Source organism: Falco punctatus (genome assembly GCF_963210335.1).
Source record: "Falco punctatus genome assembly, chromosome: 1".
In the NCBI taxonomy this organism is placed as follows: domain Eukaryota; kingdom Metazoa; phylum Chordata; class Aves; order Falconiformes; family Falconidae; genus Falco; species Falco punctatus.
In genome coordinates, this window is record NC_137580.1 from 7,648,605 (window position 1) to 7,674,576 (window position 25,972).

The window sequence follows — 25,972 nt, forward strand, 5'->3', positions numbered from 1 at the left end:
ACAGTGCTTTGTGATCCCCAGGAGGCGTCTGGTGGATGGTGTGAGGCGATGTTGCTTTTATGGACTGTAGCCTTACGCTTGTTACTCCTAGCATCTAGGTGCAGGCAGTGAGGAAATGAGCAGTGTGGGAAGGTCTTTGCATTGGTTCCGTTTTATTTGTCTACAATTAATGCCCAGAGTTGCAAAATGTGTGTTTGTCCTTCAGTTCAACGTGTAGGTCTTAGCTTCCCTATCATATAGACCTCTATTTCAAATTCTTCATGTCTCCAACCCATAAGAATTTATTATTTTTTTGTTGTTGTTGTTACTGCTGTGTAGTTGGCAGTGGAAAATACCTGCTGTACCTGTAAGTTTTACTGAATTAAAATTAGTTGATTCGCACAGGTATAATATATTCTGGTGTCAAAGAACAACCTTGTCAGTGGAGTATAGGTTCTTTCTCTTTTTCCTTTTCTCCTGTTACAATATTTCTGAAAGCTGAGACTCTGTCAAAAGGTTTCAAGGCAGAAAGTTATAATTTGTTTGGAATATAATGAATAATTATGCAGACAAAAATTGTGCAACCACAGTGAGAGATGTGCTGAGGAGAAGAGACACCAGCTTGTTCTGTGGGCTTTGCTGTGTGCACGTGCAGTGTGCTACATTTTGGAAAGGCTTGCTCTGGTAAAAATTGGGTAACTGATAAAGATATTTGGGACATCAATACATTAGCTTCAAAAGAGATCTCAGGCTGTCAGTGGGCCTCCTGGTCAGTTAATCATGTGCTGAAAGTGGTTTATTGATGCTTGGGGACGGGGGGAAAGCATGCTATGAAGTAGCTTTCTTCAAGAGCTGGGTGGAAGGCCAGTAAGTGCAGTGCAGCCAGTACATGCGTGTATCAGTAGAAAATTACAAATGAAACAAAACCAAAAGAATAATCATACAAGTTTACAACGGAGTAACTTCTATTTTCTAGTTTGTTTTGAAAGAGCCTTCTGCAGGTTTGTCACAGAAACCCGACTCTGGCTTGCCTTACTCACAGAGCCCCACTCAGGTCCATTGGCTGCCTCGGGTGAGCGGAGAGAGCAAAGGCTTTCATTGATACGTGGCAGGGGTGTCTGCAAGTGATCATTTCTCTATCCTAGGTCTGTCCACCTGGTCCCAGCATTCCAGATCTCGACATCGGAGGACTTCGTGTTCCAGACATGAAGATCGAAAACCTTCTGAGGTATTTCTGGAATTTGATTTGCATTTTGTTACATCCTGTCAAATACAAAGCCCTATACATATTCTGGTAATGTATCCATTTCTTCTGATTCACATTTTCTTTTCTTTTTGCTACATTTTAGCTGGCATCTGCCCCCCACCTCCCACCGCCTTTTTTCTTATTCTTTTTCTTTTTCTTTTCTTTTTTTTTTTTTTTTATGTGCCAGGAGATGAGGGAGTTCTGCTGTTGGCACAGCCGCTGCCAGCACCAGTTTCTATCTGTGAATTTTGTTATAGTCTGACACCCATTCGACGTAGCTGCAGAGTCTGTCTTCTGGTATTTTAAGCGTCGGGGTTTATTTGTAGCTTGATTTGTGAACAGTGGAAGTTTACATTAGGTGCATTTATTTCATAGCTGGTATTGGGTCTTGGTATGTGATCTTTGTTAAAGTGCTTGTCAAACTAGAAATCTGCTTCCTGACAGTTCTGTCTTGCATAGTGCTTTGAGGAAATTGTATCAAGGGCGATAGAAGTCTTTGAACTTTCCAGGATGGATCAACTGTTAGTAACACATAAATGCGATCCAGTTCTTTGGAAATATTCTTGCTGAATCTCCCTATCTGCAGGCAAATACTACACTGCGGAATTTGTAGAGGCTGCAAAGAAAGCGTTAACTTTGGGAGATGGAACTTCTTCATTTAAGATACTTGTGCAATACAGCTATTTCTGGTGCGTTAGTGAGTGAGTGATGTTGAGAAGAAATGTGCTTTACTCCTCTCCCCAATGACAGTAGACTTAAGTCCTGGAGAAGAGTTTTCACAAGAATCCCATTCATTTTTCAGTGTGAACTACACCTAGTACTGGTGAGTTCCAGTCTTCTTTTTTGATTGTTGGCTGTTGAAAACCTTCTGGGTTTCTTGGTGACTGTAGAGACTCCTGGTGAATTTATTCTTGTTGGTAGTAGATTTGCTTGCCTTAGTTACATCCCTTAGAAGTAGCCTCATAGATCCAGTTTTGAGAACTACGTTATGAAAGGCTGTCAGGAAATAATCTGAGATAATTGTGAATCTTACTCTTGGTTTTTTTTGTGTTCTTCTGTTTTCTCCTCTTCCTTTCCTGCATTTGTTGTCAGAATCTTTGCAGTTTTGTGCTGCTCTCTCCTGTTTTCTGAGCCTGGATGGACTTCTCATATACTCCCTTCAGCTCTGTTTCACAGTCTTTTCCCTCGCTCCCTCCCTCCTCCCTCCACTTGCATTGTCTCTGCTTGCCACAACACTGTTCTGATGATAAGTGTGCTGGCAGAAAAGTGACACTTGCTAAACTCCCCGGGTGAAATCCTGGTCTCATTGAAGTTGGTGGCAAAATTCCAATCGACTTCAGCGTGGCCAGGGTTTCACCCTTTAGTTTTGAAGTGTTCAGTGCTTCTGAGAGCCAGCACTTCTGTAAGCTCTGCTTTGCTCCAGGCAGTCTGATTGCATCAGAAATTAGAGCAGAAAGAATGGTGTCACAGGGCCACTGGCCTGGGAAGGAGTTTCTTGGCTGTCAGGTGCTGCATTAGCTTTGCTTCTGGGGGAGTTTTGTGACAAATTTATCTGAGAGCCTGAGTTACTTTGGCTCTCAGATTGAGCAAGTTTTGTGTCCCATTTTATATTTTTAGTCTTCTTTTCATTTGACATTTGATTGCTTTAATTCAGATCTCTTAAAAGTGCAGAATCCCCTGGCCCGCTGTGCTTGTTTGTTTTGTGAGCCAGTTTACTTTGTGGCTTATTTATAATTTCTTAATTGGAGCCTCACAGGACTTACAATTGGATTGTTTAAAACATTTCATTATATTTCATTACCTGCCTTCACCCTTTCCTTCATATGGCAGTATTATTATTTTTTAATGTTGGCAGTTTTTCTGAACATGTCAAGACAAGTGTTAAGAAAAATGTCATGATTTTATGCTATTTTTATGATAAAGCCAGAGTGGAAACAGGAACATACTGAGACGGAAGTGGGGTAGTATGTGTGTTTTGAGAGGGAGAATAGGCTTCAAGATGTGCAGTGTGGTAAGGCAAATCACACTGTGAAATATTCTAAGAAATATAAATAGCCATCAGGTTCACTGTTTCCCTAAAATACTTCCCGCAAAATCGTAGGGAATCTATTGAGATTTCAGGTGTGTGAATAGTGTGTGACAGACACTGCTGTCCTGGGGAGGCCTGCCTAATTAAGCACTCAGTCTAGATCTGGTTCTTCCTCAGCCATACGCAGCAATTGGCTGGAGCTAATGTAAACTAGTGTGGCTGTTGGTTTGGGGCTGGGAGGTTGTGTTACTTTGCCCCCTTAGCAGCTCAGTAAGAGAATCTAGGAGCGCTGCCCTGATGATCAGTCTTTGCCTTTGTAACTGTGCAACGTGGCTCTGGGTGGATGTGGACTGCCCACCACAAACTGCGAAGTCTGCAGGCGAACTTTTCTTAAGATGTTACCTATCTTTGTCTTGTCCTGGTGGTGCTTATTTTCTGTCACCTGGTTGCTTTTTAACCCTTTCCTTTGAACGTGGCATTGGGTAGTTAAAAGTTTATGGTTCTGGAGGTGCAGAGTACTGAGTGCAGTTACTGTAGTCTACAGCAGCCTTGCCTTACAGGGAGAGCAGGGTGGGGGGAGAGCTGGAAGAGGTGTCAGCAAGCGCACGCTTGTAGTTCTGATGCCTTGACTTTCTGCAGTGCTGACAGGCAGTGGCCAACCAGGCAGAAGCTGCCACAACAGTACCACAGCATGCCCGCTGCAAGAGTGATCCCTTTTTGTCATTCTACAGCTTGCTGAAGACAGCATCGCTGCTTATTCATGACTGCTAACCCAAAAGTTGCCAAACACCCTGCTTGTTTGAGAGGTGGATGCCTTTGAAAAGGCAAAGTAAAACTAAAGCTACCATGCAGAGGTGTCTGTAGCTGATGGAATAACAAGAACCTGTACTGAACAGGGAGCTGCTACCAGAATTCCAGTTTGGGTCTTATTTTATTTGATCTTTTGCATTATTATTTTAAATACTTGCACAAAGAGTCATCTCCTTAGAATTTCCTCTTGTGGCTGGTCATGGTAGAGTCACGCCTTGATTTCTACCACAGGGAATTTCTAGAATGTCTTTGGATTAGTCAGAGCTCCAATAATTGAAAAAAAAACAAACCCAAAAACCCTACCAAAAACCTTAGAGCAAAAATAAGTCTTCCTTGTGCCGTTGTTTTAAAACTCAGAGCTCCTGCAGCTTTTATTGCAGCCAAGTCGGAGGTAAAGTGGGTAGCACCTTTCAGTGTTCTACCTTTGATGCAGGGGGAGCACCAGGACTTGTAGTGGAGTTTGCAGGAGTCATTTGATCAGGGTTTGCACCGTCAGCCACCTCTGTTCCCTGCAATGAACCTAAACTTCTGTCCTGCAGTGGGCTGGGTTAGTGCACTGGTGATACAGTGACCTTGTTACACGCTGTGCTCCATGGTTACCCTGAAGCTGCGAATCGTAGAGTGTAAATATCAAATGTCAGTGTCTCTATTTTCTCTCTTGGTCACTCTCTTTGCAGGTGTTCAGAACGGACCTGATCACTGCCATGAAGTTACATGACTCCTTCCAGCTGAACCCTGATGAATACTATGTGCTGGCAGACCCCTGGAGGCAGGAGTGGGAAAAGGGAGTTCAGGTGCCAGTTAGCCCAGGGACCATCCCACAACCAGTAGCCAGGTATAGTTTGGAGGAATGTAAACAAATACACATACGTTTATGCTAGCGGCTTATGTCTACATTGCCTTGGCTTCTTGAGCTTTATTCCACAGTGTCTAGCTAGAAAGGTCTAGGTTCTCAGAGGTGAAGTGCAACCTGCCTCAGCTTTTTGAATGGTCAGAGAGGTCAAGTCAGGCCTGTTCTGGCAATGCGTTGAAATATGAATATCAGAGAATCACTTTTGGCATTACATTAGGATGGAGTGTGATGACAGAACTTTAAAAATAGCTTCTGTTTTTAAGCCCAGACTTGACCTCACTCAGCATTGCTGGGAGAGCACTCGTCTGATGCTTCTTGTGCTTAGTTCCAAGCCACTGCTTCCTTTCAAGGAACAGTTAAGACAAGCCAAACTTAAGGCTAGAGAAAATACAGAATTTATTTTGGTTTCACCTGGTTTTTGGTTGATGGTTTTTTTTTTTTTTCCTTGTTTCATTTACTAACTTAGGAAATTGATTGTTGTACAACATTTCAGCTGTTTAGGAACCATCCAGATGTACATGTAACTAAATAAATTAATGTGAGATTTTCTAGCTCTTACCCAAGAAACACTTATTTTCTCTACCTTGTTTGTTACACTTGGATACTATTTTCTGTTTCAAATTAAAGAGTACAGTAGTATGGGCAGGTGTGTGCTGCAGCCCGTCAAATCTGTCCTATGCTTAGTTGGGGTTGGGGTTGGGGAAAGCGAGAAGAACAAGGATTATTGCCATTTCATCATACTAGATCTCTTTGAGTAAGTCCAGGCTGGCCTGTAAGGTGTTACCGAATGACCCATGAGTGCTGGTGGGGCCAGAACAGCCTGATCTCTGATATACAGTAAATCTGGATGATGCTACTACACTGCTTCTGCTAGGTCTGCATCTGCCAGCTTTAACCTTGGAGTAGGGGGACTACAGGAGTGTTTGCACTTTTTATGTTCTGTGCAGCAACCTGCAGATGGCTGCACAGCCCCACTAGGTCTGTACAATGAGGGACTTAGCCGTGCATCAGGTAAATCCTCTCCTTCCTTTTCCTTCTGAAGGATTGGACCTGAAGCTCCAAGATGACTCAACATTTCCCCCTCTGCCGTGCAGTTTAGAATGTGAGAGAGCATACCGTTCCCCTGCAGCGCTCGTAGCCTTCCTGCTCCACGCTAACTTCACCCAGTCCCTACTTAAATGCACGCAGGTTGTACTTGTGTGCTGACATTGTCTTCCCCTCACTGCTTTCTCTTTCAAGCATCTCGCAAGGCTGCAGGAGGGCCAGGAGACCTGTGGACTTTAGCAGAGGGAGACCTTCCAGGGGATCCCTACGCTGTATCTTTCAGGGGGGTGGTTTGGTGGCTCTGTCAGATGCAGGTACTCACTTAGGAGAGAGCTTTTCTCTGCCAATGGCCAACAGAGACATTGCTCCAAGTTTAAAATCTTAAAGGAGGTGTGGAAAGAAGGTACCCACAGTTGGAGGTATCAGCTCAGGAGGTACCGCTCTTTTTTTTTTTAGTTGCTGAGCTATCTTGTATGGTCCTATTGGTGAGCACCTGCTGGTCAGTGGCCCTCTGGATCCCTGATTTATATCCTGTTTGCTCCCTCATAAAACACTTGGAGAGCACTGCTCGAGTGGCGCTGGAGTGCTGGAGCTGTTTTGTGCCTAACTTTGGGAGGGGAGGGAGATGTTTTGTAAATTGAATCAGTCGTAGTCATATTGTAGCTGGTGTAGAACAGAAGCAAACTACAGTACAGATAGCTGCTGCTACTGAGGTACATAATAGCAAATAAAAGGTTTTGGTCTTGTAGTGACTGGTCAGGGCAGCAAGAAGAGGCTCAGAGGGGTGGGGAAAAGAGCAAGTGTGTGTGGTGATTCAGCGTAGGCTTGTGTTCAGATGAATCATTCAGCTGAATGTGTTTTTTGGTATGTAGTAACTTGCTTTTTTTTTTTTTTTTTTTTTTTTTTTTAAAACTACTTCCTATCACAGAAATAGATGGAAGTGGCTTGTTTTAAAGCCAAACTACCTGTGCTTATTTATTCTGAGCCACTACAATGGTATTTAGACAGCATGTGCAGGGTGCTGCCCAGAGGTTATGATTTCCGAATGGAAAGGTACTTGGGAAGGAGTTTGTGGTACAGAAGATTCAGAAAGGAGTTCCCAGTTTAAAGTGAAGTCTCTGTGAGATGTAGTAGTCTGTAGTATTTTAATGCTATATAGCATGACGAGGAACAGTTTGGGCAGTGCAGTTAGGCTGGTGAGATCATTCACATTTGTATTCTTCCACAGTCCCCTTCTGCACCTCAGAAGCCCCAAATTCAGCATTTGGCTCTTGTCCACTGTTTCTCAGGTTGCTGTCTGAAAGAAGGTAGAGGAGGGGAAGATGTAGGGCTGTGCCGCAGACTGAAGTAGGTAGAAGATTTACTGAGATCTGTGTGTGCAGATAAAGCGGCAGATCAGTCTTCTGACAGGAGGTGGAGTTTCACATTGGACCTCTGGTGGTGGCAAAATAGGGTGGAGTATGTCCTGCTTGTGGTGCTTAGGCTGTTCCCAGCAGAAAGTTGTGTCTACACAGAGTGGTGCTGCCTTCCCCTGTAGCACTTGCAGCACCAAAAAAATGATCAGCACTGGTGCTGCAGGAGGCAGTCATGTGGCGGCATGGGGCCTGTCGCTCTGGAGGTACCAGCCTTACCTCATGAAGTGGGTTTCACCCAAACTGAACTTCAGCGTGTGCAGTTAGCTAAGGGAAGGTGCAGTGCCCTCTGCTGAGGTGGACTGCCAGAGTTACCTTGCTGTTTGGAGGCACCAGGTTGCACGTGGAATGACTGCTGGCCTTTGTGAACTGGGCAGTTTTGCTCCCACCTCCCAGCTTTGCAGAGTTGCAGCGTTGCAGGAATCTGACCCAGGACAAGTTATGTGCTGTAGGTACTTTACTGTTTCCTGAACCAGTGCTTGTGGTTGAAGAAAATTTCAGCTGGCTTGCAGCTAAAATACACTTTCATGGTTGGTTGTTGGCCAGCTGGAACCTCCAAAACCTGAGAGAAGGTAGTTTCAGCAGTGGCTGATTAATATTTGTGCATGGTCCAGCATGACATTAGTGATTGTGAAAGAGGAAATGCAGACCCAGGGTGCCAGAGCTTGGATCTGCTTGGGTAAGTGAAGGTGAAGCTAGAGGAAATGTCAGGTTTTCTGTTGAAAAGTCTTCTGAATTTCACAAAGGTGGCAGTTCTGTAGCTACACACGCGCACACACACACACGCGCGCACACACACACACGCACACACATATCCAGAAGAAACATAAGGAAGCAAGATTCAAATGTAGCAGGAAATACTACTTTTCCCTTGATTTGTCTTGCTCTTGGTATCGTAGTTAAACAGATCGATTTAAAAGAAGTCTTAAAACAGTTTAACATGTGTGCATGTGGCAGCCATCACTACATAACATACAGTGTTCCTACTCTATCTTTAAACAAGTGTGAATTTCAGATAAAAGCACAGCTCTGTCCTCCAATCTTTGCATTTTATTTAGAATTCTGGTAATGAATTGGATTTCTAGGTAACTCCAATTAATTTCTTATAATACTGCCAATCTGTTATGAACGTGCACTGTACTGTTTTCTCTTCCCATCTCAGTGGTGCAAGGTGATTGCTTAGATGGTTAGATGATTGCTGATGATCATTAGTCACTCAGAATGAGGCATTTTGAATTCACTAGAAACAGGTCTCTCAGCAACCCAGTGTACCTGACGTCTGCTTGTCTGTTTGTTTTAGGATTGTGTCCGAGACAAAAACTGTCACGTTTACACGTCCCAGGAAGTATATTGTTTCGTCAGGTTCGGAGCCTCCAGAGCTGGGCTATGTTGACATTCGAACCTTAGCAGACAGCGTGTGTCGCTACGATCTCAATGATGTGGACGTAGCATGGTTGCAGCTTGCCAATGAAGAATTCAAAGAAATGGGTGAGCAATCAGTGCTTGTGTTTTTGTTGCTTTTGTGTTTTTTTTTAAAGCTGGTAAACTTAAGAATAAGTTTAGGGAAGGCAGCAAGTGGGAAGAGATGATAGAGGTATGAAAACGTAGTAATCAAATGATTTGGGGTAGCTGCAGGAAACCAGAGCTGATGTGATTAAGCCCTGAGATACGTGCTTTCTTAACTGCTCAGTTGTATCTGCTTCGACCAGGCCAGAATCTGGCCACATGGTTTTTCTTTCCTCTGCTGCTTTCCATTTCACAAGGGAATTCTCACAAAGTTCCTGTTTTGCCATCAAGGTCCTTGAAGAGGACTTCAGACAGACCATTCAGGTAGTTTTTCCAGTTAGTCCTTTTTTTGATTTATTTATTTTTCTGTGCTTCGCATATCCATACCATCCTTTTAGCTGGTGGTGTTCAATGTGAAGAAGGTAGACAAGGTGTCTTGGGAGGTTTAGAGAGCCTGTGTCGCTGAACTGCGCAGGGAATGAGGCAGTGAGGAATTCCTGCAGTGATTTATTGGAGCAACCTCCCAAACCTTACTGTGACCTTGTCCTCCAGTTCTGATGAGGGAAGAGGAGCTGTCACAAGGGGAGCCAACTGTTCCCTTTTCTACAGAATGGCTTGTGTGTGGGAAGGGGCAGGCAGTATCCAGAAGATACTGGAGCTGTAGAGGATGTAAGTCAGCACAGAACTTCTAACACCCTGTTTGGGGAAGGGAAAAGGTGCTGTGCCAGATGGAAGAGGTTTGGATGTGTTGCTGAACACTGTCAATTTTTGTCCCGGCGTTGTGGCAGTTCCCTGCTTTGAGTTGAGTTGTATGGGTTTCACCTGGCTGTAGCCCATACGTGGCATGGCTCAAGACCTAGTACATCACAAACTGACCATTTATAACTGTTTAAAAGTTTCTCCTTTTTAAACCCACATATGGGAGAAACTGATGACCCAGCCTTGATCTGGTCTCTTACCCAAGCCTTTTTTCCAGCCCTCAAGTCAGGCTTGCTCAAATTGAACCTTGGGCTTAGACGATTTCAAAACGGTTTATGATTCAAGAATTTTAAGTTCCCTTTCCAGTTACCTTCAGGAGAACAGCAGCAGCAAGTCCCTTTAGCTTTCTTCGAAGAAAAATTAAAAATACTTTTTAGGATTTGTAATTGACGCCCATCTATCTAGCGTAGATAATCCCCTCTGTCTTTTGCCAAAAGCAGAGGAGGGCTAGCGCTGGGGTGCGTGTAGCAGTAGTGATAAAGGGCACAGGGGAGGCTCGTCATTGTGCCCGTTAGTAGCTGTGCATGAAGCCCTGTGGTAGCCGTTCTGCTACACCAACATAACCTTCAGAAGTACGCGTTGCCCATGAAACAAGGAACGGCTAGAATTTGACAGGTCTGATCTTTGATGTTATGGTTTGCTGTAGTTTCTTGTAGTTTGTTTGCTTTAAGTCTTTATCCACACACTTTTGCTGTAGGCAGAGGGAAGGAAATGGTCCTGTCAGCGCCAGGCAGTACATTGTGGGTCTTGAAACACACGCCTGGGTGCTCTGTCAGACACTGCGCTCAACAGCTATATTCATGGCCATCTGAAAAGTGAAATATTTCCTGATCTGCAGTTGTAACGCTTCCTTCATGGCATCCCTGCAGCTGTGAATTCCATGTTTTCTCTGATACCCATTGCAGTACTTCAGGTACTGAAAACGTATATTCTGTCTTTAAAAGAATGAATGTAAACATTTGAACTGAAGCCACAGCCCCTTGATTTTCTTTTTTTAACCCTTATAAATGCACAGTCAATGACGTCTCCCTTAGGCTTTTTTTATGCAGTGATAGCAATCGTGAGGTTAGAACTCAGTTGCAAACTGGTCTAAAACCTGCCAGCATCTGCTTTGCTGGTGCAGTGTTTCTGGGCTGCAGGGCAAAATTCGCTCTCTTTCATCCGCGGGATTTTGGCTCTTCCCTCTTGCTGCATTCCAGCTGCTCAGTTTGGGTAGTATCGGATGCATTGATCTCTGCCGTGAGAGGATTTACCTCTCAGGGAAACTGGAAGTACTTTTGAAATACTTCTGTAGAGTGTTTGCCTTCTGATCTGGGGGAGCTAGAGAGGTTTTTTTCTTCTTTGTTTTGTGGAATTTGTGGCTCAGTTATTTACAGGGAGAGTCAAAAGGAGGATTTTCTTGTTAAAACACACATCACTAATTTGCCTCTTCTGTATGTCACAGTAAACCTGAGGTACTGGGAATTGGACCAAAAGTGGGATATCAAGCCTGCACTTCGCTGTAGTGATTTAAGTGTATGGGAATTCTTGCGCTAAGCTGACTTTGCAAAAGGAAAATGGTTGTTTGCAGTAGTAGAGCTTTCTTGGTTTCACAGGTGTTTGTGGGGCATCATCTTGTGGCAAGGGTTGGTGTAGTACCAACACAGCCAGCTCGTTGTCACGGCAAGTGAGAGATGGAAGCCAGAGAGGGGGAAGCACCATGTTCTTTTTTTGATATTTTTCTTGCTGCTTCTAGGATAGTTATTTTTTCAGGTCTAAAATAGTAATTTAATATAATGAACAAATTTGAATTCTAGAATGCTGTAGTGTAATCGCCTGTAGCTGTGGTGTCGTGAATAATTTTGTGATGGATGCTGTTTGAAAAGACCAAATCCCAGATCAGATGTTGCATTTATTCATTGTCCCAGAGTTGATGGTGGATTTATTACATCTGGTTTTTTTCAGTTATTAAAACAAACTCGTTTATTGATGTAGCAGGGTCTGATGGAGACCTCAGTTAGGGCCCTGTTGGGTTGGAACTTGTAAAAAACAAACAACTGTTGTTAGAAACTACAAATTTGTAAACTACAAGGATCATGGGAGATTTTGTCATTGATTTCCCCTCGTTGCCTCCATCAAAACACTCTCAAATCTTTCACCAAAGAGTCAACATCTGGATTGCAAAATTGAAGTAAAAGCTATAGACGGTGCTGTCCCAGAAAGAAAAATGAGAGCAAGACCAGGAAGCCAGAATCAGTTTGTGAAAGTGTTTTTCAGGATTTTGCAAGATTGGTTTGCATTCTCTGTTTCTATCAGTTTAATACTGTTGTAAGAAGACCTTTTTTTTTTAATGTTCCCTATCTTATGCTGGAATAGGCAGGCTGTATAGGAGTGACATGTGTATGTGTGGGGCTGGCGCTGGATGTACTCAGCTGTTAAAAAAGCAGCTGGAGTTGAGTGTGGCGGTTGGTTGTCACTCTTTCCTTTAAATAAGTAACAACTCCTGTTTCCCAGGGATGCCTGAACTGGATGAGTACACAATGGAAAGGGTCATAGAGGAGTTTGAACAACGATGCTATGATAACATGAATCATGCTATCGAGACGGAAGAAGGACTTGGGATTGAATATGATGAAGATGTTGTCTGTGACGTCTGTCAGTCTCCAGATGGAGAAGATGGCAACGAAATGGTGTTCTGTGACAAATGCAATATTTGCGTGCACCAGGTATGGTGGCTGGGGGGGGCACAGTGCGGGGGGTGTGCAGGGGTGGTGACAGAAGCTTTTCCAAACCATTAAAGAGCTTGGATTTTTTCCAGTGACCGACATTGCTTTGTTAAGTTGTTGCAGAGTTCACCATTGAAGGGTGGGATGAATTCAGAAATTATGTAATCGTGAAGGAGAATTGTTACATGTAATTCTAGAAATGTCATGCTAAGAGGCTTAAACGTGGAATTGCGTATGTGTGGAGGAAGTGACAAGGTGAGGAATTGCCTCCCCAAAACATAGGCGTGTATTGTTGCGCATTCTTACCTGGTCGCTGCTTTTGCTATGTTCTTCTCCTGTTTTTCTGCACACGTCTGGGGTGAACACACCTGTAGTATCAGCAGCTTAGGGCTCAGCAGGGGAGGGGAAGAGAGAACTTGGAGGCAGTTGGTAGGGACACAGGTAGGATTTATTATAGTCATTTTAATTAAATGGAGGACCTGCTGAGCTGAGCTAATGAAGCACTATTGTGTGCCACCTTTTTGTGGCAGTTAAGAAGTTCTTCTTAGCATGAAAGAACGGATGCGCTTTCAGGCTATTCGTTTTTGTGGATGCTTCTTGCTGTGGCAGATGCCTTCCTGTCAGCCTGTCCTTCCAGCTTTAAGAAGTGTGCTTTGTCATGCAGTGTTTGGAAAACTGTGTTGTCTGCTGAGCAAGAGGGGCATTTTCTGGCATGTGTTACTTAACTGCGTTTGTACTAATTATAAAGAAATAGGCCTATGACAGCTGTAAGGTACAAATGGCTATCTTGCAAGATACTCAAAGTGGGCATTTGTAGACCTGTAGTGGTTCTTTGATGCTTAGTCTCTGTTCACATCAAATCTGAAACTTATGAGGCTTAAAACTGACAGTAATTTGGACAGAGGTCTCCATAAAGATGCAGTCTTCTGAAAAAAGTGACCTTAATTAGTTGCTGTTCTGCACTTTTTGCTCTGAATAAGAAGTAAAACTCAGTGCTTTGGAATAACTGAGTATTGCACAGGAGAGCTCTCGAATTTGTGGTTCTTGCCTTCTGAATTAGATACAGTCCAGTTCCCGTTAGGTGTAGTCATCGTGATACTGAACTTGACCTCGCGCACTGCTGGAGGGTTCTGTCAGGAGTCCCCTTGCTCTCTGGGCTGGCAAACACATTCTTCATTTTCCCAGCTGAAGTGGGCAGTGGGTGTTTTCCCTGACAGCTCACCATGACCTCTGCTCCCGGTCTTTTTGGGGAATGAATGGGTAATGGGGTTGGTCAAGTTTGTGAAAGCACCCCGAGATCCTCCTCTACAAGCTAGTGTTTCTATAGTTAGAAATTCCATAAAGACTGTTTTGAGAGTTGTCAGAGGCTATGTGTAAAGAGCTAGAGAGTAACAGAAATGCATATTGTGTCCTCTGTTTTCTTTCCCTTTTCTGTCCGTGGGAAAACAGGCGTGTTACGGGATTCTGAAGGTGCCAGAAGGCAGCTGGCTGTGCAGGACCTGCGCGCTTGGTGTTCAGCCCAAGTGTTTGCTGTGTCCCAAGAAGGGTGGTGCCATGAAGCCGACCCGGAGCGGCACCAAGTGGGTCCATGTTAGCTGTGCTCTGTGGATTCCAGAGGTAGGTGCCGATCCTCGGGGAGTTCAGGGCTGCCGTGATTCTGGGAGAGCAGAAACCTGTTAGAAATACTGTTCAACATAGTGCGTGTTGCTACGACGAGTGTAGCATAGATACGGGACTGCTTAGGAAGACAGTGTAAAAGATTTTCAGTTAGATGTAAAGTCTGGCAGGATGATGCATCACCTGTAAAGAAAAGTAATTACATTACCTTTGTCAACCAAAATTAGGCCTCAAAAAATGAGGCCTTTGCTGCTGGCAAAGCTCATTTAACAAGGACACAAAGTACCTTTCAATTTGATAAACGGAACATTAAAGGTGAGTCGGGGAGGTTTGGATGTGACTGTGAGAATTCCTGTGGGTTCTCATAATCAAAATACACATCCTGTATGATAATTTTAAATTGGTGGTCTTCACCTTGAAACTGTTTTGCTCATGCAGTGAGGAGCTGATGTCTAAAAAAAGGAATTTAGGTTTGTTTAGTTCCTTATAAACTGAGGAACTTGGAAGATGCTAATTTTGCATATGCACACAAGGAATTTGATTTCTTTGATAAAATTGTTTCCCTTTTGACTTAACACTGTAATAGTCACTTTGTGTTTTTTAACCTTTTTTTCCTCTTAGGTGAGCATTGGAAGTCCAGAAAAAATGGAGCCCATTACAAAGGTTTCCCACATTCCCAGCAGCAGGTGGGCACTGGTGTGCAGCCTTTGTAATGAAAAAGTTGGAGCTTCTATACAGGTAATTTACTTGCACAAACAGCTGAGTGTTTTATTTTGTCAGTTTTTAGTAGATACACAAAACGTGCATCTGCAGTAAACTTTCTTTGATTTCCTGTTTGTTACTATGGACTTAATTGCACACGGAAGTGCTTTTGAATGTTAGTGTGCTTTTACTTTCTACTAAAATTTTAATAATAATAGTAACCAGGTCATCCCATAAGACTTTGTAATTTGTTGGTAACGCTGACACGTTTATTAGTACACTGAAATAAAACTTGAATGTTGTCAAGTAGAGGAAAAAACCTGTATTTCTGTGAGGTACCACATGCAAAAACGAAGCTTGAATGCTGAAAACTTCCATGTTGAAACCTGTCTGCTAGTGCCTATTTTGTGACTTCTAAGACAAGTTGGATATTTCAAGGGGAGTTGCCTACTTCTGGCAACGACCTGGATTTTTAAGGTGCCGAGCATGCCCAGCTCTCACTGCAGTCAGTGGAAGTGAACACCTTCACTTTGACGGTAAAGCTGAGGTGTAGCTCTGAATTTCTTATTTTAGGTTCTCCTTAAAATCAGACTGTTTTGGCTGTAACTATTTTGTTGTTGGTCCACCTTTTACGTTGCTGAGGAGAATATCGGATAATTTAATATTAAGCCTTTTTAGCAGTAGGAAGAAAAAGTAGGTGGTTTGACTGGTCTGCCCTGAGATGAGAGCAAGCCACAAGCTGAGGAAATGAGCCCCATTTCCTCTGTTGGTTGTGGCTAGATGCTGGAGCTCTTGGTGTTTCCAAGGGGAAAAAAACCTCCTGGGTTTCAGTTTCCCAGTTCATACTTCAGTAGAAGCAGCGCCACATTACTGTTCTGACTTCTGGTAACTTGAGCTCAGGGATGATGACTGCCCGAATTGGCAAGATGGGGAAGAATCAAAACAAATGTCTAGTCGCCATAGTTCCAAAAAGAATGATTTCCGTATACAATAAATAATTAAAACCATAAAGCTATTAGTTTCATACCAACAACTCACGTTCTTGGGCCAGTGCCAGTTTGTCTCATTGTGTACTTCTGAAATTCTCTCTGCCATTGCAGGTGGATTTGGATTCAGCCTTTCTCACCGTAGCCTGTGAATTGTCACTTGAATATCTGAACTGGTCTGCGCCAGAGCATTTCAGACTGGGCAGTGTTGTTTCACATGCGTATTTATATTGGGTTGTTAGCTGTAAAGCACGTGCAGATACTTTACAGTGGAAAAATCACTCAGAAATGTTAGTAATTTTAAGTACAATTTTAATATCTAGAAAGATAGAGAAAACACATCACCAAGCCCCAGATTTGTGAAAGAGGAGATACTTGGTTTCCTGAGGCACAAGACAAAACTTTGCCCTACCTTACTTGAGAACAAACGAGAGAAAGGCCAGGTGACCCACTTGGGGCAGTGCTGTGATTGTGCAGAAAAAGACAATAAAATGTAGCTTAGTATTGTGGTAATGCTCGTCACCCTGACAGTGCCTCACATACTTCAGCAAAATGATCCTCAGGAAGCTCCCTGAGACAGGTTGGAGGGTACTGCTGTCTCATAAGGGGTCTGAAGAAGTAGAGCTCTTTCTGTTTTGTGGCTAGTCTAATGTTACAGGATCCATGATGGTAAGACCAGTTTTAAGACAGAAAAATTGCTGAAGTTCTACACTACTTGGAAATGAGGTTTTATCCGTTTCCTTCCTTCCCCTCTGCTCCCAGTCATTTGATGAGGTTGCCAGAAAAAGTTGTAAACCAGCAATGCAGCAGTAGTTCCAGTGAAACCTATCAGTCCGCTTCCATTTAGGGAATGTATAAATAGTAAATGCTAAGTAGAGAAGGTAAATCTGTCCACAGCATATAAATTTGCAACCGTAATACCTCCTTGCAGAGCTGTCCCCTTCTTCTTGGCCGCTCTTACGTAGTTCAAACTGTTTTGTCCGTTCTCCAGACCCGTTCTGAGTGGGGTAACTTGTAGTTTGAACACTTGATTGTTTATGTGTGTTAGCGTGCAGGGGAGGGGCGTGTGTGTGTCCTTTCATATTCTGATACCACCTCTCCCCTTCTAGCAATGACACAGGATGACATGCAGGCATGATGGCTGCCACTTCAGACAGTTCTACACTTGAAATTACGGGGGAAGAGACAAAAAAATTGACAGTTTTGCTTGACGTTTTGTAAGAGTTGTGTAAATCTTGGTGTCATTAAAGCTAGCAGTGGGAGATACTTAGATTTGTCTTGTGAAACTTTATACAGCAGAGAAGAACATTATAGAAAGCCACTGAAATAGAAAGGAAGTAGCATTAACCGGAGGAGCTGAGAGATCGAGATCCTCCAGGGATGCTATGAGATGTGCACGGCAATTAGAAAAGCTGGCAGCTGGAAGTGCGTGTCAGTCTGGGCAGAGAGCAGCTGCAGCAAGCTGGGAAAAACCAGACTGCATATTCTCCCAGGTTCAGCAGATTTCCTTCTGACGATGCTTGCCCCTCTTCTCCCAATAAAACATTAGCCACGCTAAGAGCTAATTTTTCTACACGGTAGCAGCTTGGAAACCACGGCTAAAGTACTCTTCTGTACTGTTCGGTGTTCCAGTTGGGCTGCTTTTGCTGTGTATGTTAGTAAGAGGGGAAAGGGCAAAAGACGCTTTGGTATTCTTTAATTCCATTTATATGTTGGGGTTATTAAAAGAATGTTCATTTGAAACTTCTGCAGTTCAAACTTGGTTGTACCTTTATATGCCATCTGGCTGCTGAGTCAACCTGAGCAGGAAAACCCAGGGGAGAAAGAGACTTGGCTTTTTTACGAAGTTCTGCGTAAACATCCTAGCACAGTGCATTTCTGTTTTAGGTTAGATGACTTGGGTTAAGCCTAGTTCTGTTTCCTCCTAGTTAATAGCACTAATGTTCATTTCCACTTCAAATTCTTTTCACTGGAGGCAGAGGCGTGAGCTGATACAAACGCATACGTATGTGTGTGTGTATATAGACAGATACACACATATATATTTAAACCTTTCAGTTTGTGGCTGGCAATAGCTATGACAGCATTTTGCAAGAGGAAGTTACATATAATAGAAATGAAGTGCTAAATCAGCTGAACGAGCGCCCATCACTCCATGACTGCCGGGTTCACTGGGAGGGAAGAAGAATGACACAAAACTGAGTTTCCTGTTCTCCTCATCTCCCAGGTGAAGCGAAGACTGTAGTCAGTGAAGCAGTGATTGACAGCGATTTAGTATTTGACATTAGGAAATGGGGATAACAGGGGAAAAGAAAAATGCCCTTTGGCTGAGGCCTTTCAGGTAGCACGGGTCCAGGTGCTGGGAAGGACTTTTAATTAAAAGTATCAGGCTGGCCTGGGGCCACCGAGATGTTTTCCCCCTCTCTCCTGCTGGCACAGTCAAAGGGGGAACGTTTTCTTTTGCGTGCACTGCCTTACACGAGTGGCTCTGGTGACGGTAAGAACCAGATTTAAGTACTCTAGTGGATTTGCGGGTTATGGAATAGCGTGATTGGGCTAGGGAGGGGGTTAACCACTCCTGTCCCACTGGGCCACTTGATCGTTGCCTGGCCTGAAAGCACTAAATCGTAAAGCTAATTAAGAGAGAGCAAGAGAGTACATGCGGCATTGGAGCAGAGCGTAGCAACAGGGTTGTTCTTCCAGAGCGGTCCTGGCTGCCTGCATCGGTTTAGGCAGTGTGGCTTCTGAAATTTTTATTTGATTAAATTTAATTTAATTTCTGTAGTGTTCAGTGAAGAACTGCAGAACAGCCTTTCACGTCACCTGTGCGTTTGACCGAGGCTTGGAGATGAAGACCATACTGGCAGAGAACGATGAGGTGAAATTTAAGTCGTACTGTCCCAAGCACAGCTCCACCAGGAAAGCCGATGATGAGACTTTCAGTGAAAGTGCAGGTCAGGAGAACGGGAATGGGATTGGGATCCAGAGCAGCTCTCTTCCTGCCCACATGGACCCATTCCACAGCATGGATCAAAACCAGGAGGAGGCCCACAGAGTCAGCCTCCGCAAGCAGAAGCTCCAGCAGCTGGAGGATGAGTTCTACACGTTTGTTGAGTCTCTGGAAGTGGCTAAAGCGCTGCGGCTGCCTGAGGAGCCAGTGGAATTCCTTTACCAGTACTGGAAGCTGAAGAGAAAAGCCAACTTCAATAAGCCTTTGATTACCCCAAAGAAGGATGAAGAGGACAATCTGGCTAAACGGGAGCAGGATGTTCTGTTCAGAAGATTGCAGCTCTTCACACACCTCCGGCAGGATCTAGAGCGGGTAAGCCACTGCACTGCCTGTGCTTCGTTAGCGTGCTGGCCTTCGTTAGCTGCGTCTCCGAGCAGGGCTCTGTTCCTGCCCTGGCATGCGGGCGCTCCATGCTGGGTCTTAAATCAAAGTTGTGTTGTCAGAAAAGACCATTAACACCAAATTTCTGCAGAGCACACCGATTACCCTTTTCAGATAGAGGGTTAGTTCACGGGGCCAGCAGGTCCTGGCTTGCAGTATCCCATCTCCTTAGAACTGGATTGCTGTGTTTCCACTTACGCTTTCTTTACTGATTAATGCTGATGGCCGTGGACTGTACTGCAACCCCCAGCTGGAGCTTTTTTAGCCGTTAAGGGCTTGCTCCGCTCCTTTTATCTGGTGCACAAGAAGGAAAAGATTATGAAACTGACCTTGATTTCCAGCAGATCCGTTTTTCATTGATTCTGTGTAGTAGGCTTGGGAGGCAGACGATAGTCCGCTCAATTAGGTTTTGAGTTTTTAAAAGAACAGTTCGGTACGCTTAGTTTGGTGTTTTATCTCAAGTATGTCCAGTCCTGTAACAACCTGAATTCCTTCCTTTTTGGTGGTTTTGGGGTTAACTAGTAGAGTTTACAATACGCTAGAGCCAGAAGGAGTACTGAAGTTATTTTTCAGTTTTTCATGTCCATACAGCATATGGCTCGTGTAGGCCTTGTGCAGAACCCAGCTCAGTAGGTCCTACCTCAGCCTCACCTGGTGGTGAACTAGGGCCCTTCTTGCAGAATGCTGTCTGGTCTTTGCATCAGGACAGTGGGTGTTCGTGCATCTGCTGCATCCCTGGTAAAGGATCCTGATGGCTAACTACTTTTCTACTGAATTGTTGCAGTTTTTCTTTGGCAGTTTTTTTTCTAATTTCAACTTCCAGCCCAATGAGACACCTACCTGGGTTACCTGGTATCTTCTGTTTCTGCTCCATGTGCACAAGACTTTTTAATCTTCTCTCTGATCAGCTAAATAAGTTGAGTTTGACACTGTGTTCTCTGGAACTTAAATTATGCATTATGTATCCTTTCCATTTTTAAGTGTGATGTCAAAACAGGACACTTCATCCATGTAGTATTTTCAATATTTTACTACTCCATTGTTCCCACTGGTTGTACATCCAAGCTAACTTGAAGGGGAAAGAAAAAAAGAAACGGGGCCCCAAGTGTTGGTGTTTTTTTTTTTCTCCTCTTCAAGGTAAAGTCAGGTAGACTTGATGATGAAAGACGTTAGTGACAGTGTCATTCATCTAGAAACAGATGTTGAAATCATCATCCGGGTCACCTAATGAAACAGATACTTCTGTGGACATGACGCAGACTGGATCAGAAGGGGTGCCACCTACACAAATCCCTTCTAATCCAAATCCACAGAGCAACGACGCTACTGGAAAGGACTGGCTGTCCTGGGACTGGAAGCTTTAAATAGAGGAGCAAACCCAGGCTTGTTAAATGTCTCCTCCTTAATGGTTGCGAGAGCAGCTGACAAGGTTGTAGTGCACAGGGCACCGCGCTGCGTGCAGCCGTGCTGTACCCAGAGCGGCCTTGGAAACACCCACATACAGTGCTCAGCAGCTTCCCTCCTCTGGGAAGGAGGTAACTTGGAGCCCTGGGAGAGCCGTGCTGTGAAACGTACACAGCTGGCCAGATTAGACGGTCACATTTTAAACACAGAAATGTAGTTTTCTTCTAAAAAGCACTGAGATAGTGAAACTGATAATTCTGTTACTGTTGCCACCTCCCTTGCGCTCCGGCACGAGCAGCCTGGCCTGCCTTCATTTCAGTCGTACTGCGATGGCAGGGTCAGCAGAAGGGCTGCTACTGTTGAATAAGCTCTCCACGTCTTTATGCTATTAAGTATAATTTTATGTTGTGTCTCAAACAGGGAGAAGCAAATGATGCCAGGCTATGTAATACTGAGAATATTTAAGCATTTCCAGCATTTCTCTAGACTTCCTGTAGAAATCTATATTGATATATATGCATAATTCAGGTGTTTATAGAAGTTACTTCTGTGGTGTGGCCCTCCCAGATTTGATGGATGAATCTGTCAATTAAGTGCTATTTAAGACTTTTCTAAGAAGTGTTTTGAAGAAGGCTAAATTTAAATACGTTACTAACTTGTGTAAATGGTGTGTAGTACTTAAACAGAATGAATTCAAAGCACAGATTGACAACATCAGAGAAACGCAACTGCCTGCAAAACTCATCGACTTGATGTCTTCTAGGTGCGTAATCTCACTTACATGGTGACCCGAAGGGAAAAAATCAAGAGATCTGTTTGCAAAGTTCAAGAACAGATATTTAATGTCTACGCAAAGCAGTTGGAACAAGAAAGAGTTTCAGGTATGCTTCAGCGTTCTCTTTTTCACGTAAGACCACAGGCACAGGCACTGAAAGGTTTGGTAACAGGCCAATGACTAATTTTGAAGGACAAACAGGACCTCATTTATTCTCATTAAAATCTTGTGTAGTCCACCATGCGTCAGCAGATAGGAAGAAAAAAACTGAGGCTGTGCCTAGCTCTAATGGTGGGCACATGGCTATAGAAACTGGTAAGTGTTCCTGTCGGGGGGGCGCCGAGGGGCTTGCTGCTTCAGAGCCTTTCTGGTGCGATTCTGTAGTGACTCCTTACGACAGAGAGACCATGACTTAACGTTCAGGTGCCATATGGTACCTGGTAAGTCTGTGGTTTATTAGTGCCGCTGCATTAGTGTTCAGTGTGTGCTGCTGTGCATCATAGACGGCAGTTTAAAGAAATGAATTATAAAAAGGCAGCGCTCTGCTTTTAAAGGAACATGTTTATTTCTGCCTGGTCTCATTGAAAGTAGTCTTTCTCAGAAAGATGAATACCTTCAAAGTTAACTGCATTAACTAGATCATCCCTAAGGTATTCAGTAACGAATAAACCGTATGTCAGACAGAATCAATGGGGTCCACTTGCTGGTTGCTTTTTTCCTCTCCTCTCTGAGGAGCCTCTGAGTGGATATACTATTGCTAGGATTTGTGTCTGCTACAAGTGTAATTAGGTGCAGCACGGCCGCAGGGAAGTCAGCTACACCGGCAGGCCCTTGTGAAACCAAGACGTAACCGCATAGTCGTGATGTAAAGGGGCTGGATAGGCAACCACATACCCGTTTATGCCGAAGAACGTCAGGCATGAGGAACAGAGTTAAAACGGGTGCATTCAAAAGTGCTATTTACGAGACATGGAGTTGCTTGACTTTAACTTAGTCTGTTTACGTTTAGGTGTGCCTTCCTCCTTCTCCTCGATGGAAAACACGGTGTTGTTCAATAGTCCATCTTTGGGCCCCAATGCTCCCAAGATAGAGGATTTGAAATGGCATTCTGCGTTCTTCAGGAAACAAATGGGCACGTCTCTATCCCATTCTTTGAAAAAACCACACAAGAGAGACAGAGTAAGAAACAGCTCTGGGAGTGACAGCAAATCCATGCTGAGGCAGCCCAGCCAAAGGGAAGGCGGTACAGCTCCGGGTGGCTTTTTAAATTTTGACAAGACCTTTGCAGAAACACGGATTGTATCAGCACAGCAGAAAAATGGCATAGTTATACCAGAGCACCGAAAAAGAAGAGACAATCGTCCGCAGTGTGAGGTGATCAAGGCAGAGCTAAAAGAAAAGACTTCTAAACACAACTACAAACCACTGAGACCCACAGAACTCTCTCAGAGGCAATCGGAAAATAAAAGGGCTGTGAACTCCAGTGGTAGGTCGGCACCTGGCACGCGGAGGGATATAGTGCCTAAATGCAACGGGGGTCTTGTCAAAGTAAACTCTAATCAGACAGTAGTTAAAGTGCCTACGACGCCCACGAGCCCAGTGAAAAACTGGGGCGGATTCCGAATTCCAAAGAAGGGGGAGAGGCAACAGCAGGGCGAGAGCCCGGAGGAGCCCTGCCGCCAGAACTCCAGCTACCCCTACCTGGGCATGGGCAGAGTTTCACCGAAGGACAGGGCGAAAAGCAAGCTAAAGCCTGACAGCGAGAATGATGGGTACATCCCCGATGCCGAAATGAGCGACTCAGAGACTGAAGTGGCTGAAAAAAAGTGCAGGCAGCAGAGGCTCAGTCCAAGCAGCACCATCAGCAGAAGGACGGACATTATTAGGAGAAGCATCCTGGCATCCTGACTGGACACAGGGACACGGTGTCGGCACCGTGGTCAGTAGAGTCACTGCCTACAAGCCAGCTCCACATTATTTATTGGTGTGAGAGAAGAGTTCTTAGACATGGCTTATAGACTGACAAATCGATAACCCGTTATTCCTGAGCTGTGTAAACATGTTTACATGCACTTAAAAGTTGGGTTTTTTTGCCCCCTCCCCAATTCTGTGAGAGGTCTGAATCTCCTTTATTTGCAGCTTTCCTAAGTGAGAAAAATGACATCGCTACTTAAACAGGATTTGTGATGAACTCACTCACAAAAACCTTTCAGAAGGGGCTAGGGTGGGTAGGGCGAAGTAGGCTGCATTCATCCCTTCTAGCTAAAAAGCACTGAAAATTTTACTCCCTTCCCCTGCCTTCTGGAAAAGCACAAGCTCTTAATTTAACTAGCGTGTAATGAATCGAAGATGGTTGTTTAACCACAGTGCACTGCTAAATCCCATGACAAATGGTCACTTTCCTTGGGTGGTGATAGGCCTTTCCCTTTGCAGAATGTTTTCTGTTGCATTCAATTTGAGCGCAGGTGGCAGCTCAAACCCCTCCATAAGCTCCGGAGTTTACATGTACATACACCTACGAGATGACCGGATCGAACCATGGTGTTGTACTGGAGAAGGAGGAAGGGACGGGTCAGGGCTGCAGCTGCCCGACAGTGCAACAGCTCGAAAAGGTGACTCGGCCCGAGCACCGAGGATGCTCTCGAGGGGCTCAGTGCTGAGCAAGGGGGCAGCGTACCGCACCCCGTGGAGTAACCCGTCACCTTCAGTCAGGCACCTGCCTCTCGCAGGATGATGACAATTCATGAAAAAAAAATATCTTTCTAAGGCACTAGTCGGTAGGATTTCCTGAAGCCCACCACAGATGCACTAATGGTAGGTATTGGGAAAGCCAGGCTTATGACACTAAAGGGTTGCTTTACAATGGACATGAATATATATTTTTAAATAGAATAAAATGGAAAGGCAATAAATTGTGATTAGCTCTTTACAGTCAAATGAAGAAAAAATATTTCATTCTATTCTGGACTAGATTTGATGGAAGAGGGAACTCATATTCTGATTGTGTACTTTTTTTTTAAATAATCGCAAATGGCAATAACTAGTAAGCTCTGAGCAATAATATTAACAGATAACATTAGGATACTGTTTTGTACCAAGTAGAGTGCACAGATAACAGTGGAGTGTTAGGAGCCTGTAAATTTTGGAATTCTGCATAGATGTAAGCCAGGTATGTTTGTACTGGTGAAAAAGTTGAAGCAGCAATGTGTTAAAGCAAGACAGGCATAAAGATCCCCTTCCCCCCTGCCCTTTACTCCTGGCCTGCCATTATCACATCCACTCACTTCTTACCGTTAGACCTTCGCCTCTTGAGCAGGCAACACTGAAAATCCCAGTAGAACTCTGCCGTAACTCTTCCAGAGTAAGTCTTCCAGAGGATTCAATCAAAAAAATTTTTTTTTTAAAATACTATTAATGCCCTGTCTTGCTATGCAAGTTACCTCTTAATTAAAAATTTCAACAGAATGCATCCTTATCGTTTGTTTTAAAACTCGGAAGTCTTTTAACCATTGGAGGAAGGGGAATTCTGTGTAAGATAGTGTGCTTTTAAAATAACCATTGCTGGTGCCAAGAAGTTAAGACTTAGATTAACTTTGTTACTTAAGTGAAAGTCAAACAGGGCACCGGTGAATCTGAAGTTAGGTAGTCACTCTTGGGATGTGTTTAAAGAAGAGTACTTACTTGATCAGACAACAGACAGACAAAATGTAAATGCGAAACCTAACGATGTACAGCAACGTTTTCCAGACAGGTGCTGTTGTTTCTGTAAGAAAGAAGCTCACGACCATATAGGGAATTGTTTGTCAAGCCATAGATGGAATAATCTAAATTTTGATTCCAAGTAAAGATTTAACCTCACGCCAGTTTGAAAGAGGTACCTTGTTAATTTGCACTATTACGAATGCTAACGTTGTGCAGAATTAATGCCTTACCTGTTTTGCTCCCCGACGTTTAGGTTAATAAGCTTTCTAGGATTTCTAGTGAAGTTGAACCAAAACCAAAAAAAAAGCTGTAGAGGGCCGCCGTGTGACCAGCTCTGTAGGTTAGTTTTGTCTCCCATGCTTAGCGCTCAGCAGAAGAGGTGGTGGAAGTACAGCAGTGACAATACGAACTCACCCCTGGATTTTATTGGGCTAGAACCATTTGCTGAATTCCTGTTTTTAAGCGTTCCCTTTCCTTGTGCAGGCTGACCAAGAGATCTTTGACTATGGTTGGTGTGTTCTGTCAAACTGTAGGCTAGTTGAACTTCTGTAAAGTTGCCTGGAATGCCATTTGTTAGGTTATGAACTCACACAAATCTAAATGAAGGGTTATACATGTTGTGTATAAATCTTAATTTCAGAAATTTGAAAAAAATTGTCATTACATTTGTAAAACCTTGTACAGAAGATTTTTCACAATGTGCCTAGCTTTGGTGTCCATTCAGCTGAAATTAATTAAAAAAGGTGCATGAAGAGAAACAGATAGAAATAAAAAGTATATGTAGAGATGAATATTTTATATTACATGGCCCAATCCTGTATTTATTTTCTCCCTTTTTTGAAGTATTTATAAAGACCTAGTTGAAGACAGCTGTATTTTTTGTTAAAATATTCAGTAGAATTGTGCCTTTTTGTCTGTATGTGAATAAATGCTGTACATTTTTGCAGTATCCTTGCCAGCGGTGTTTTAGCATTTGCAATAGTTATTTTGTTTGGGTTTTTACATAGGAACTTCGCTGCGAGGATCTGAATTGTCATGGTTAAAATAAGCAT

The 25,972-nt window shown here is 43.7% G+C and overlaps 1 protein-coding gene across 16 annotated transcripts in view; it reads left to right on the forward strand.

Moving 5' to 3' along the window:
- The window catches only part of JADE1 (jade family PHD finger 1), a 47,190-nt gene extending 22,574 nt beyond the window's left edge, over positions 1-24,616 (forward strand). For 10 of the 16 annotated variants that reach the window (XM_080389979.1, XM_080389980.1, XM_080389983.1 and 7 more), the window contains exons 3-11: positions 1,125-1,207; positions 4,742-4,899; positions 8,674-8,861; positions 12,132-12,343; positions 13,793-13,960; positions 14,582-14,698; positions 18,434-18,970; positions 21,207-21,324; positions 22,228-24,616. In XM_080389979.1, coding sequence (XP_080246105.1) covers positions 1,125-1,207; positions 4,742-4,899; positions 8,674-8,861; positions 12,132-12,343; positions 13,793-13,960; positions 14,582-14,698; positions 18,434-18,970; positions 21,207-21,324; positions 22,228-23,126 — 2,480 coding nt within the window. In that variant the 3' untranslated portion in view covers positions 23,127-24,616. The remainder of the gene's footprint in view (positions 1-1,124; positions 1,208-4,741; positions 4,900-8,673; positions 8,862-12,131; positions 12,344-13,792; positions 13,961-14,581; positions 14,699-18,433; positions 18,971-21,206; positions 21,325-22,227) is intronic. The other 6 variants (XM_080389984.1, XM_080389985.1, XM_080389972.1 and 3 more) reach the window with 1 other exon arrangement.
- Positions 24,617-25,972: the final 1,356 nt, after the last annotated feature.